Source organism: Cygnus olor, chromosome 1 (assembly GCF_009769625.2).
Source record: "Cygnus olor isolate bCygOlo1 chromosome 1, bCygOlo1.pri.v2, whole genome shotgun sequence".
In the NCBI taxonomy this organism is placed as follows: domain Eukaryota; kingdom Metazoa; phylum Chordata; class Aves; order Anseriformes; family Anatidae; genus Cygnus; species Cygnus olor.
Genome location: NC_049169.1, coordinates 126,636,398 through 126,651,717, shown reverse-complemented (window position 1 = coordinate 126,651,717; position 15,320 = coordinate 126,636,398). Strand labels below are relative to the sequence as shown.

The 15,320-nt window shown below is 35.0% G+C and overlaps 1 protein-coding gene across 5 annotated transcripts in view; it reads right to left on the bottom strand.

The window, feature by feature from the left end:
- Positions 1–645: 645 nt before the first annotated feature.
- Positions 646–15,320, bottom strand: part of RPS6KA3 (ribosomal protein S6 kinase A3) — a 73,742-nt gene continuing 59,067 nt past the window's right edge. For all 5 annotated transcript variants that reach the window (XM_040532090.1, XM_040532100.1, XM_040532109.1 and 2 more), the window contains 7 exons: positions 14,909–14,998; positions 10,539–10,697; positions 8,427–8,588; positions 8,166–8,242; positions 6,916–7,033; positions 5,940–6,080; positions 646–4,914 (listed from right to left, as the gene is read on the bottom strand). In XM_040532090.1, coding sequence (XP_040388024.1) covers positions 4,792–4,914; positions 5,940–6,080; positions 6,916–7,033; positions 8,166–8,242; positions 8,427–8,588; positions 10,539–10,697; positions 14,909–14,998 — 870 coding nt within the window. In that variant the 3' untranslated portion in view covers positions 646–4,791. The remainder of the gene's footprint in view (positions 4,915–5,939; positions 6,081–6,915; positions 7,034–8,165; positions 8,243–8,426; positions 8,589–10,538; positions 10,698–14,908; positions 14,999–15,320) is intronic.

The following is a 15,320-nucleotide window of genomic DNA, read 5'->3' as shown; positions in this document are numbered from 1 at the left end:
GCACTTGGAGCTAGAACAGCACTGGTATCACACCAGTGCTGTGCCTGCTGCTGAGCAGTGCTGGCACTGCATCAGGACTCCCTCCAACCCCCCTCCCCCAGGGCCAGCAGGCTGGGGGTGGGCAAAAAGAGACCAAGGAACATCACCAGGGCAGCTGACCTAACCCAACCAAAGGGATATTCCGTGCCATGTGGTGTCACACTCAGCAATAAAAGGTGGAAAAAGGAAGAAGAGGGGAGGGGTGGGCTCTCATTGTGAAAACGTCTGTCCTCCCAAACAACGGCTATGTGCATTGAGACCCTGCTTCAAGGATGTGGTCAAGCATTGCTCGTTGGTGGGAAGTAGAGAGTAACTGCTTTTCTCTCTCTGTGCTTCCGTGGGGCCTTTGCTTTTTTTTTTGTTTGTTTTTCCTCTTCCCTTTCCCTTTGATTAAATCATCCGTATCTCAAACCTTGAGCCCTTTGAGTCATATTTTCCCCCCCTTCCCCTTTGAGAAAAGGGGAGTGAGAGAGTGGCTGTGTGAAGCTTAGCTGCCCACCTGAGTAAAACCACCCCAGTACGCTGCAAAGGTAGTCCAATGTTAGTGATGGGCACACACAATGGATTTATAACTGGGCAGAACAAATGACTATCCAAGAAAGCAACTTGTAATATGTTTGAAAGTTTATTCATAGTAGAAATTTCAATTTCTTTTGAAGACTACAAAACCTGCCATTAGACAGGAGTACAAGCAATGTTATCTCTCCAGAACTGTTCATAGTTACATCTGGAACAGTTCTGATTACACAGTAATAGCATGATTGGAACATTTCCTAGATCAAACTCTGAATAAAACAATCATTTAAAGTATTCAGTACATTTTTTTTTTTTTAACTAGCATTTCAATTCTATGACAGCAGTGCCAAGCATCTATTAGATGCTATTGTAATGGTCTAGAATAAGGTACAATACCACTGACTTCCTGGAATAGTACCTTAGACTCACTCACGTGCCATGCTGAGAAAACTAGTATAAAGTATGATTGTATAGAATTGTAGAAAAATATTTTATCTGTGATTTTGTCATTTTTTAAAAATGTTTTTAAGTAGACTCCCCCCCAACTAGGTTGCAAAATAATTACATCCCTCATAAGTACACCTTCCCTTTGATTAGGTCAAGAGTATCAAGATAAAGCTAATTTACATCATTTTCATAAGTGAAAATTCATCCATTAACCACTGCTGCTTACTGAGGACCAGCATACCTTGAATCCTTTCCTTCCAGTAATAGAAAAGCACAGCTTTAGTTGGTACACCACATTTACAAAAGCAAAACAAAACAAAAAAATCCCGGACACGCAAATCTATTTTCTTATGCCCTTAACTCTTTAGAAAAAGGTTTTAAATATTCTCTTGAAAAATTCCTTATAAGTTTTATTCATAATCACTGTAACATTGAATGAAGAACTTTGCCCCTACTAGATACAGATGGCATTAAATGAGTATTGCAACTACTCTCTCCCCCTCTGTTCTCTCATGCTCTCAAGTACAGTAATTTCACACTAAAAATAAATGATGGGCTACATATAGGAAATTCACCTGCATTTCTATTTTTTTTTTTTTTTAAATCCTCCACAACTTGGTATCCTAGAGTCACCGGCTATGCTTTGCACCAAGCAGCAGTCCAGCAGGGAATCTAACAGTGTCTCACCCATACATTCTAATAGAAAGGTGCTAGGATTCAAAGAAGCATTGTGTGGATTTCTTTACAGCTTTTAAAAACTGCAGCTACAAAACCAAAAATAAATATGAAAGTTGTGAACATGGATCCAAAAATGGAGGTAAGGTATATAAGCAAGTCTAGCCTGTAAAACATACTACCTGCATAGATGGGCCATTTCTAACTTTGCTTAGAAAGCAACTTTGAAAAAAATAGTGGATCTAGACTTTAACACATTCAAGTTATCGTACACTAAACCGTCCTGTTTTACTGGCATCTAAATGTTCATCCTGTGTCACTACATACAAAACAGTAGCAACACCTGTCAAGTCTAGACTAAATTATCAGCTTACTCGAGAACGTAGATAACCTAAAATGCAGGAGTTGACATTGTTTGGCTATTTGACTCATGACCAGTTAGCCTGAGAGCTACAAAAAACAGCTGAACTACTGAGATTTTTTATATTATTTTAACATGGATAACTGCAAATAGAGAAGCATCTTAATACCTCCTTTCAATCTGTTCTGTGCCAGCTATCTATGCACATTGAGAACATGGGAGAAATTCCTTCCTGAACTGGAATACTATTACCAACACATTAGCAAGTACTGCCATTCCTTCACTTCAACAGTACCAGTTTTAAATCTTGTTTATTGACTAGATATGACAATATTCAGATTAACACTTTTAAAAACAATTCCAGAAGGCATGATCTCTAGGATTTGATAAGCCTGACTTACAATCACTCATTGAGCTGAAAATACATTTTCTGAAATGCGAGTTTTTTTTTTTTTTTAAATACGTCTGGAACTGTAGACACTGTCAAGCAACAACAAAAAGTCAAGATGGCCTTTTTCTGCTACTAGTTGAAGATGTTTCTTGAACAAAGGGTAGATGTACAGCTGAAGTAAACTTCAATGCTAGAGCACCAAGTAAGGGAAAAATGCTAATTGCCCTGAAGAACTGTGTGTTTAAGTTTCTGAGACTGATGGTCATTTAAGTATCTTTGCTCCTAAACTGATTCCTTAGCCATTAAAGGTAATATATGAAGAACATTACGCATGTAAAAGCAAAAAATATGAATAAAAAATACATCTTTGGAGTATTGATGAAGTACCAGATCTGAATTTAGGGAGTCTGATTTTCTAGCAGCTCTGCCAAATAAATGAGAGCAGCACTGGGGCAAATTATCATCATGGATTAAATATTTAACAGATTTTTAAGAAGGGAAATGAAATGGGATCTTTTGCAAGCTTAACAAAGGGAGTTTCCCCAAAGAGCTCAGGAAAACTTGTGTCAAAAGGAACATTCTCACATTCACATAAAGCAAATCTGTGGTGTTGTAAAGATGATGCCCCCTTCCAACAAACCTCTGATGATTTCAAGGAAAGCAGCAAATTAATCACTATAAAAGAAACTTAATACTACTAATCAAGAAAACACCTTCTCATGCAAAATTGCAGCTTTTACTTTTTCAACTGTATTGGTTCACATAGAGATGTTCACCTGGATCTACATTTATTAAAGCTGGAGGTCGTAACAACCATTTTCATATCTGGATCAAGCTGACGTAGCACAGTGTTTTGGTGGAGTTGGTTACTCACCCCAATTCAGACACATTCCAGCGTGCCTTCTCATTTGGGCAACTGAGCTTTCAAGACCAGCCATCAAGACTTGTCTTTAACTACTGAAGATATCAGGAGAACAGAGCATTAAAAGTTAGCATTAGCATTTAAAAATGAGTCTTCCACCCTTATTACAAATTTGCTTTCAGCTGTGGAAAAGTGAGAACATTCATTCCTGAACAGTTTTGCTTTACCTGACCTGGGACAATACTATTTTTCATGGTAAATTACAACAACACTTTCCAATCCCAGAGAGATCAGGATGATTCTCTGCATTTTGTTTAGGCTGTCACTTAAAATTATGAGAAAATAACTGGCAGAACATTGGATCGATCAGTTTTGCAACTACAGTGAATGCAGTTTAAACCTGCTTTTTCCGGGCTTATTAGTGGACATTATGTTTTGCTTTATCGTCAATGCTGCCTTTCTTCTATAATACCAACATTCAACGAACAAATCCTCTGCAGCTTAAACAAAAAAGTCACAGAACAGAGATAAAATATTAACAATGGATTATAAGAATAAACAATATAGAAATGTCCTCTGTCAGAAAGTATTTAGCAATGATTCCTGAGTCCAGAGATTAAATGGGGCAAAATAAAAGGGAGGAGAGGAGGAACACATAGTGAGATATGGAGCAAGTTGTCTTTTCTCTGGGTTATATTATCTATTGTATATATAGTATGGCGAGAGATCCACTGTTTAAATTTTGAATACTATAAACAGCATCCTGATTTTTATAACATGACATGCAGCATCAAAAACATGGAAATGTAGAAAAAACATAGGCAAGGAGAAATACATATTCATAGTATTACATTCAATAGCTGTTTAACAGTCAGGCTTCTTTTAGAGCTGTCCAACGATACTGATTAATCCAGGTGAACTGTTTAATCAGACTTAGTTGTCAAAATGGTTAATAATATCTAAGTAAAACAAGGCATGTATACATTAAAGAAAACAGCACAGAAATGTGCTGCTCATGAACTGTTTACAAAAACATACAAAATGTTGGATGGCACAAAGTATATAGTGCTAATATAAACAGATCGTTTAAGCTAAGTGCTTAACATAAACTGTCCATCTCTACCTGTAACAAAGAATATGTTAGGGGACAAAAAATATTCCTTATAAAAAATAATGCTATGTGGTGCAGAGTGCTTTATTCAGTGTATTTTTGACAGAGGTGGCATTTGTAATTCTTCTGGTTTATTCAATTGTGAACATGATCATTTCATCGTGTTTCCACTTGTCACTCCATTTGAAGCTCCAGTAAGATCAGTAACTTGCCATCAACAGTTTAAAGCGAGAATAGATGAAAGCAGTAGCAGCAGCAGGAGCAGCAGCATTATAGGTACCAGCTGGGACAGAGTGTGCTTGCAGGTATCTGTCAGATATGTGCTACCTGTCGCCATGATTTGTGCTATCATCTTATACCATGGTACCAAATATCTGGGTGAGGTCACTTCACAGGGCTGTTGAGGTAATTTTTTTTATACCTCTCCTCTGAGCAAGAGTAGAACGGCCAACTGGCTCCAAAACTGGTGACTGATTACGATTCAAAGCAGAATAAGTTGCTGCCATTGCACCCTGTTGTGAGAATGCCAGAGGGGAAAAACGAGAAGATTACATTGTGAGTGACGCACTTATTATAGATCACACAACATTAAGTGTTAGACATTCTGAACAAGTTTTAACTTCGTCTATTTTCACCTACGAAACAGAAACATACCACTGCGTTACTCAAATAACAGCAGTATTACACTACAAAACTCAACATATAACAAATAATTTTCAGATCAATCTAAAGTGATTTTATCCTGATTAAGGAAAAAAACAAAAACAGAAGGTGTAAGAAATACTGCAAAATCAAGTACTCTCTCCATGCTCTGTGAAATACTTGGTGGGCCATCCCTGCTTATAACTTCCATAACCTTTTCCATTTTCAACAAAGTATTTAACAATCACCAACATTATACAGCACATAAGATTTCTTATACTTCTAAAAACACAACATTGTAAGCCATGGGATCAAAACTTGCCCCTCTGTCTACTCGTTTTTGGATGCTAGAAATTTCTAGTAACTGACTCAAAGGGAATGTCAATTATATTTTTCAGATCCCTTTAAAGTTGCATGACAGTTTTTTTTTCCACGCAAAACTGATGGTAGTGTGGAATACATAGGAGTAGAATTTTGAAGAATTTGACTTGTTTTTTAAAACAACTTTAAAATTAGCTCAACTATTTTTCACCTCCCATATAGTCACCTGACATTTCCACTTAGAAAATGGATTTTTTTTTTTTACTTCAGTTTCATACTGGTAAGTTTAACTTCCTTAAAAGTCAAATAACTTTCAAACCTCAGAAAATAGAGAGTCTTTTTCAAACATATTATATTTATTCACAGCAAATGGGCTCTTATGAAATCTTATTTTGTATAATAACAAGATCACTTTATTGCTTAAAGCGACTTAAATCAACAGTTATAACTATTAAACAGTATTTAGAAAAAAACACAATCTACAGTAACTTTACATGTATATCTTTAAATTTTTAATTCTTTTTCTTTACAGTTATTATGGCTAAACAGAAAAAATGAACAAATATCTACTTGCCTTCACTAAATGTGGAGCATCCTGCCTGTTCAGCTGGTATTGGGGCAACTGGTCACAGTGAACTATCCAGGGATGGCTAAGAACTTGGGCTGCAGTCAGTCTTTGATGTGGGTCAACATGAAGCATTTTTGAAACAAGATCCTGTCAATAATATACAAGGAGTCAATGCAAGTAACAGTAAAACTTCAGCTTTAAAACTTACTACAGTTCGAAATTGAAAATTTTAGTAGTATAAACATAGGTTCATAACATCCATTTGAAGCAGCTAAAAAGCTGCTGAGCAATATCTAACACTACGTCTTTTAGTTATGCAACTTAATGGACGTTAGGCAACACAACTTAGAAAGAAACAACTGAGAAAATAGATAATCCTTCCCCTTGCTTATCTTCCCAGTGCCTAACAATCTTTCAACAACTCTGCACATTGAAGGTTGAATTCTAGTACTTCAACAAATAAACTACTCAAATCCTAAGGAAAGAGTATGAGATGAACTGTCTTGCGTAACTTTGAAGAACTCACCCAAACAGAAAAATGTGAAATATGTTTCTAGCCTGAATCAGTGGGGCACATGGTAACTTCTAATATTTTCAGTCTCCTGATTTAGATTTTCTGAATGATTTTTTTGAATGTCATTCTTCCACATTAAGTTTTATTACAGTGTGATACAGATGATTACACACCTATGTGAACACTGATAAAACGTGCTCTATTTCTAAGGACAATTGTTAACAACTATAGTATAAAGCAGCCCTAATTTTCTTCCTACATGCAAGTGACTGTTGAAACACAAAAGGATCATAAACATAAAAACTTGTTAATATATAAGGGATCAGATCAGTATTTTGAAGTAACAATAATAATGGATGAAATTTATCAAATCATGTATATATATATGATATGATATATACATTATTAGCAACATGTTATATTGAAATCTATTTCTCACCCCCCAAAGGACTAAGCAAATATACTTGCCTTTGCTGTATCTGATACAGTATTCCAATAACCACCACTGAGAGAGAACTTCCCACTACCTATTCGGGCCAAAATCTCCTCTGGGGTATCATCAGGACCATTTGCAAAAGGAGTGTAGCTATTTAAACAAACAATGTCAATGTTAATTACTTCCATAATCTGGACCTCAACTGTTATTATAAATGATTACAATATTCAACAAGTTCAACATAATTATAGGCAACAGATAGCTAAATAGCTGAAAGAGGATTTATTCTTAACAGGTATGAAAATGCATGACACTGACTGTTCTTACCATATGTATTCTTGCTTTACTGGTTCTAAGAAACCTAACTATTGGTGGTTCCTGAATTACATAAAGTAGTCCTTAAACCTTCATATCTTAGTGAAGTAATAAAGCTATTATACAATGAAATGTGAAGACTTCATAGCGTATCTGAAAAAGAATACTGTTTTGATACTATAAGGTGTAGCAATTTTACTTGCTTCACTATAAGCATTCATGCTGCTATCAGAGCATCCAAAACAAAAAAGAATTATATGTATATTTAAAAACAAATATATTCAACACTTTCTTTAAGAGTTAACAACATTATCATTATTTGAAAATACTGCAATGCCACTAAAAAAAGAACAAAGCAATCCAGCATAAAAAGAATTTATTTAGCAGGTGAAACAGCAGCTATCTTTTGAACTTGTGGAACTAGTTTTGAACTTGTTGAATTAGTTATTTATCATCTTTTATACACATCATGTCTGTTGCATACAAACATATTTCTATAGCATGTATTGTATCCTAATTGCATCACTTCAAACTATTCAACAGCTGAATTTTACCCACAATCATGCTTCAAAGCACTGCAATTATATTTGCAACATATTTCCTTCAAAATATATGCTGCTTATTCAGCTAATTTTCACATAAACAACCAACTCTTACTGCTAAATCACAGTAAAGCAGAAATTAAACACCTGAAATAGATGAGACATGAGGAACTGAGAATTTTTCACATCAGTTCCTGCAAATTTGGATTCTGTTAAAGGCAAAGCATATTTAACTTTCACTGGGGTTGAAGCTGAGAATAATCAGTGTCCTATTGTCATCAGTATCCTACTGTCCTGACAGAAACATCTTCAAGAGTGGGCTTATATATATTTCTTATATTTCTTTTTGTTTATATGCTTACATTCTTTTTGTTTGCTGTTCTAAAGCAAAGCAAGCCAACAAACAAAAAACCACAACCACTTACCCAGTAAGCATAGTATAAAGCAGAACACCAAGGCTCCATATGTCACATGCAGCATCATAACCTTGCCTCTTTAAAACCTGAGGGAGACAAATATTTTTTTCCACAAAAAAAATGCTTAGATTATGCTATAACAACATTAAGCTCTTAGATTTTTAATGTTCTTGAAGTGATTTCACTTGTTATACAAGAATGAAACAAACACCTAACTAGCAAAAAAAATCCCATCAAAGAAATCAAGGCATTAGTTATCCTAGTATTTACCTCTGGTGCAACAAAATTTGCTGTATAACATGGAGTCATCAGAAGACCATTTTCTGCTCGTAGTTGTTTTGCAAAGCCAAAATCACAAATTCGAATTGATTCTGGATTACCAGATTCATCAACATAAAGAATATTGCTAGGTTTCAGGTCTCTATGAACAACCTGGAAAAAAACAAACCACAAAATACAACAAGCTTAAGACAGGAAAACAGTTTCTATTGTAATAATCTATTCTGCTATTTAATTTCAAACTCGTCAGTAATCACTGTCAGATTTCTAGCTTCTAACATCAACTGTAGCATTCTGACACTCAGTGGTATCCAGAGTAGTGCAATTCTAACTTGGAAACTCCACCCCGCCAACAACAAACCCCAGCAAAACCACAAACAGACACAAATATATTTTTGCAGACAGTTCAAGATGTTTTGTTCTAAGGGGCAAATGCATGTATTTCCATTTTAACATATATACCTACAAGACTCTTTAGATCAGAACCTCCGGCTATCAATATCTTTTGAAAGCGTGGATGTCCTTAGCTGCTGCTGAGCCCGTGTCACATAACCACACACCAGTTATTGTTGGAATAACTCTCTGTATTCAATTCTGATAAACTAAATTAATCTCAGTGCAAACATTTATAGCCAAACATTAAGGAGAATTTTTAATACAGCTCTGTCAAAAAATAAAGATATAATTTTCAAATGGACTAACATTTCATAAAAGCCTATACTGGTTCCCCAATGGTTGTTCTGCATGCATTTGAGATGTAAAACACTTGATAAAAAAACTACAAAAGCTGCCAAAGTTATGGCAGAATCTGATCTTCTCTGAAGCTATGTTGCAATACTCCTTAATAAAACCTGTAAAGTGTAAGGACAATCTTTGAAATCAGATGACCTGTTACACCTATTTTCTGCACAAGACAAATTATCTTAAAAGTCTCAAGATACATTGCTCTCTGTAAAGAAAAGAGTATATATGGTTCTAGACAGTATAACGGATTTGAATGTCCATAAGTTTCCATAAGTTCCAAAGAGTATGTAGTACAATGAAAGTTAAAATGCCAATATTTACAAATACCAATATTAAACATAAATGAAAAAAACACTCCCAACCCCCTATTTAACATGAAGACACTGGGCTTTTGTGGCCATGTGGTCAAAAGGAATCAAGTTATGTTTGACACTATTCTATTATTTGTTTCTGTACAGAAGTTAAGGTTTATTCATGTCTCAGATGCTGCTGGCTAAAGATTCTTAGCACACACAGGATCAAAAAACTACTCACAAGCAAGTGCTTGAAGGAAGTGATGAATCACACAACAAGATACACCAGATAATTTTGATCATAGGTTTTCTGAAATAAGAGCTCACAGAAAAGTGTGCTGAAGTATCCTGTGTTTCTTAAAATAATGTACTACCCATTCTGAAGCTTCTTTTTTTGGATAATAATAAAATTAGGTGTTATCAACTTGTCTTTTTCCTTGCACCTTTGCTTTCTGCCTTTTCTCTGTCCGACTTTTCTTGCTTACTTAAAAATGCAACACAGCTTGTCGTTCTTGCCATGCAATTACCACACTTGCCTTCTCTCTCTGAACTACTTCCTCTGTCTCCAGATTAATATCTTAAAGCATTAATTTTCTTTTTCTTACCAGTTTACTACAACTTCCTGATGCTATGGCGCAGGAATTACAAGTCAAACTTCAGAAACAAGAAGGGGAAGAAATTTCAAGAGTAACAGATGGAAAATAATAGATGTTCAGAGTCTATCACAGCACGAGGTTGGGACTACGCTAGATCCCATCACTAAGCAACAGCATCACTTCTTGGCTTACTTCCTCTCATATCCTATTAATCATTATCTGCATATTCCACAGAACTGCTCACAGACTGTATGAAGGACAAGAGAAACCGTTGTGCCATCACTGCTACTTGGACATGTACCCAATCAATGATGAATGTTATAATTGTAGTAAGATTTTTGTTGAAATGTAATAATTTACCAGAAATTACTTAATTACTGTGAAGAAAAACATATAACGATTTGGGTTTCTATTTCTGAAAGAGAAGAATATTTGCATCTTTAAGCTTTTTCTCCGAGGTGAAAACTTACCCCTTGTGCATGGAGGTATTCAACTGTTTTTGTTATTGTGAACAGAACAGCACTAGCTTCTCGTTCCGAGAAAAATTTTTGCCTAAGAATTTTATCGAGCAGTTCTCCTCCTTTCATAAGTTCTGTTACTACATACACATATTTTCCATCATCATACACCTGCAAAAAAAGTACATAAAGATGTAAACTTCAAAAACACGGCTTCTCTTTCTGTGAAATGCACAGAGATAGCACAGGAATGTCCACAAACTTTTTCATTAGATAAGCCACTTCAATTACTTTTCTCATATTTCTTACCCAACGCACTATTCACACATTGTTCATCTTCAGAAGTAAACACAAAACCATCTGCAGAAACGTGCTACAGTAATGAAATAACTCAAAAATATTGGCATGTAAAAGTTTTAAGACAAAAAAAAAGGATGAATAACATGTAGTTGTCCTCAAATAGCTGCATACATATTAAATAACTGAAACATTAAACCAGACATGGGAAAAAATCAGAAAAATACATGGAAATTAATCTAATTAAGCAAAACTAGAGCCAATTCTAGAAGCAATTATTGCACTAAATTGCAAATATGAACAGAGACCATTCCAACCAACCAGGCAGAAAAACATTGACCTCAAGTAACCTGTGTACAATGAAGTCAATGCATACAAAACTGTTATTTAAAAACATAAAATTTATACATGGTCATTCACATAAAGCCTATACCAAGGTCTAAAATGAATAAACACATGCTTTTAGTTATGTAAAATATTTTTACATAGCTTTCATCTTGGGTAACAATAGCTGAGAGGTTATTTACAGTACCACCAGAGGGCACTACAGACTAAACTATAGCAAAACACACTTTAAACATTTAATTTCACTTTCTTGGAGTTTTGACTTAACTCAGAAGTTGGTTTTTACTGTAATGAAACCTTTCACACTCTGTTCTTTGTTATTTCAACCTATTTTTCACGGCGATGTTGGAATTGTTCTCTTCTGTAATGCGTGAGAAATAAACACTAGCTTGTGTTTAAGTAAAAACAATTATTCAAGTTGTAGCAAAATAGATTTAGGAATAGATAACAGCTAAATTACGAAAGCTTTCATTCCAATTCCTCTGTCAAATTATCTGGCAAATACATGCTACTAAGCACTTCTAATAACTACAGTTTGGTTTCAGTTTGAAAATTCAAATTTTCTAAGCTTGTAAGTTTTTGTTCTCTTTACTAAAAGGATTATTTTCTCACCAACTACAAAGAGGAAGAGCATTAGATAAGTCTGCAGGCTTTCACAAGCTTATGATCTTAAGATGACAACAACATGACAGGTTTTCAAGTTCTCGTTTAACAGCAATTTTCCCCCCATTACATATAAATGACTAATCATCTGAATGTGTTTGTGTTAAGATGTGAAATATTACACAGGTTTAAAAAGCGGGATTATATAATTCTAAACACTAAAATGGTGTTTTAGCTTGCCTTTTTTTTTTTTTTAAATAGGCGTGCTGCCTCTAATCCCAGTACAGCATGAGGAAACAAGTTATTTCATTTGACACTGTGAAGCACGCACATCTCACTACTGCAGGGGAACATTTGAGCAAATCTGCATTTGGCTCCAACATTTGCTAACCTTTACTGGCCCTGCTTTGCTTGGAGGAAAACGAAAACACCACCAAAAAGCAGCCCTCAATCTTTCTCCTTGCCCTGATCTCTGTAATCAACTTAATTCCAGGAAGCTGTTTGTACTGAATAAATACTCTTGAAGTTTCCTTCACAATCAGGTGCACTGCATTATGCTGAGATCATAAATGCGATGTCAGTTTTTAGAATGAACTCCAGGGACACCCCAAAGATCAGTCTGTAAGAAACTAGAGTGAAAACAAGAAGATGTAGGCACCTGAATAAAACAATATGAATACAGTGTTCTCTCTCTCCATTATAAAGTGAAATAAAGTTTCACATACAATATTTGGAGTTTTTTTTGTAGTCACAAATAAGCACTTAAATAGGAAGACTAGATATACTGTATTCAGGTTTCCAAAAAGCTTCCAAATAGATTCTTCAGCCAATGTTTTAAATAAAAATGGGCCAAAAGTTCTGTTACAGAACAGTATTAGGCAAAAAAAGGGAAAATACATATAATGGTCTGGCACAGGAAGTTCCTAGGCAATGGACTGTTGGAAGCTCTGTGCTTCCTCAGTTCTTACACCGTTTCCTAGGCATCCACTACTAACCACCATCGGAGGCAGGATATTGGATAAGAACATTTGATTTAGCACAGCATAACTCCTTCTTTTGTTTATTTGCTGTGTAACTGAAAAAGCCCACTGATAACAGTAGGAAGGAAAAACCCTAGAGGATCCTGCACTGCAGAAAGAATTCACTGTTCTGAATATCCATTGTTTTAATCCAAACACCTTCACAATTAAATTCCATAAAAAAAAGGTCAGAGAAAAATGAGAATTTCCATCTTAAGTTAAATTCAAATATTACTGAGTGGTTTTTTTTTGGAAGACAAGAAGAAAATATTATTTCGCACAAAATAGTCATTTCCAAGACATGCCCTTAAATGCCAGAAATTTTGTTTTAGAATTTCAGAATAGAAGCATTTAAACTTTGGCGTAGAACTGACTCAAAAATTTAGTTAAGTCAACATCAAATTTTATTTACATAATATGTGGTGTTCTCAATGAGTTTGAGATGCAATGGCCTACCCCTCCTTATTCTTTCCTCTGAAAACATTATTATGGGACGTGCAATCTGCCCCATGCATCTATACTAGGACAACAAAAAAATTAAAATAATGTTAAATTCTTACAGTAGTGGACATTATACAAATTCATAATACATATGATTCCTATGTCTCTTTCCTTACACTGGACATACTTCCACCAACTTTGCCTGTGGAATTGCTCTGAAGTAAAAATAAGTGAGAATTACAGCCAATTCTCTCTTCCTTTGTGGACTTGAGGGTTTTTTGTTTTTTTTTTTTTATAGTAACCTTCTGCTCTTAGTATATTACTGTTGGTTAAATGGGTTGAATGAAAGATGTCTCCTACTGGAAGATAACTGAGAATTATGAAGAATTAATCACAAAGGAGAATGATCTGGCATAAGAGGCAACTAGTCAAGGCTGCCTGGGATTCTCTGCTCTCAGTGAAACGTATTCATCAGATAAGTACTTGTAATTCCCTGTGTTTCTCTTCCTGCCTGAATAACCACCTTTCTTATGAATTTAATTAATACATAAACCTACCACGCAGCACTAAAAGCAAGCTGAATGGTGATGCAGTATGTATGAACGTGGTTGCTCTCAGATTGTGTAACTATCCAACCACATGAAGCAGAACAAAGTGTGGCTGTAATTGTGATCATAGAATACCTGACTTGTGATACCCAACATGCAATGAGGTAAGCTTCATGGTTGGGTACTTTGCGTACGTGACTTATTTTGTTGTCCCAAGAAAGGGCCAAAATACATAACAATAAACCAGAGAAATTATTATAGACGAACTTTGGGGGGAATTTTCCAGTACTTATTTACACAATATTTACAAGCTACTGTTTTAAAAATATCTGAGAGTCTGCCTTCAGCTCAGCTTCCTGGAAATGGCTAGCTCTGTTTTGATTGATGTTTGTTTTTCTGGGGACCAGAATACCTTCTTGCAGACTAAAAAATTAATTAAGCATATGCTTTAATCAAAGAAATCCAGTTCTCTTTCTGTTAGATAATCAGAATCCAGTGCTCATTCTGAAAAACCTCTACCACCCAACTCCTGTTATTCTTTGTGTTTTGTGGTTGAAGTGTTTCCATGGTCAGAAATACAACATAGGAAAAAATAACCAGACGCAAACTTCCATACAAAGACTGGATAAAGATACTGTGTAAAGAAAAGCGATATGAAGAGGTTTTGTCCACTACTAAATACTACTCATTACTGTCCATGAAAACTGCTCTGGTATTATGCTAACCTCAAACACTGAGTCCACTATTATGTAAAAACAAAAAAATTGCTTTTGACTAAGGTAAACAACGTTAGGTTCAAAGTTAAATAAGCAATCAAAAACCTTGCTTGTGCCTTTAAAAGTACAGCCAATGTTAAAATGAATTATTTGTGTGCTAGTTTTTTTCAATGATGAATTATTTGGCTGCTTAAGACTACATTGTACAAAAATATGAGCATCTTTAAAAGATGACAATGAGCCAACTCAGTAAAAAAAATTGGGTATTGTTGAAAAATGGTATTACAACATTATTTTATTGTTAATTACTGAAAATCCATAACAAATCTAAAGCATGTAGTTTTTCATTTCTTAAATTAAAAAGTAATATGCAATTGTAATGTACTAAGGGATGTCTTTAACACATCACTTACATCTTTTAGAGTAATAATATTTGGATGCTGTCCATAGCGCAGCAGGATTTCAATCTCCTCTGTTGGATCTCTTTTACTCTTGTCAATGATCTGTAAGAGCAAATAGACATGCAGACATGACTCTTTTTGTGAATGTTATAAGTGCAACACTTTGGCGTGCTCATTAGCAGAAACATCAGCAAAATTTATCATTATTGGCAAAGGGTATGGAATATAACCAAAACCAAGTTAAATTGGAATAGCAAGACATGGTAAAGAAAGTTGGAAAAAGGTGCAAAGATCTCTCAGCTGAATACAATTTTGGTGGATAAGTGATCTGATTCCTCAGGCTGTGATAAATTATGCAAGGCTGCTTAGTGGATGAGACTTCAGTCACTCACCATTTAATAAAATAGGAAATTCCTGACCTGAG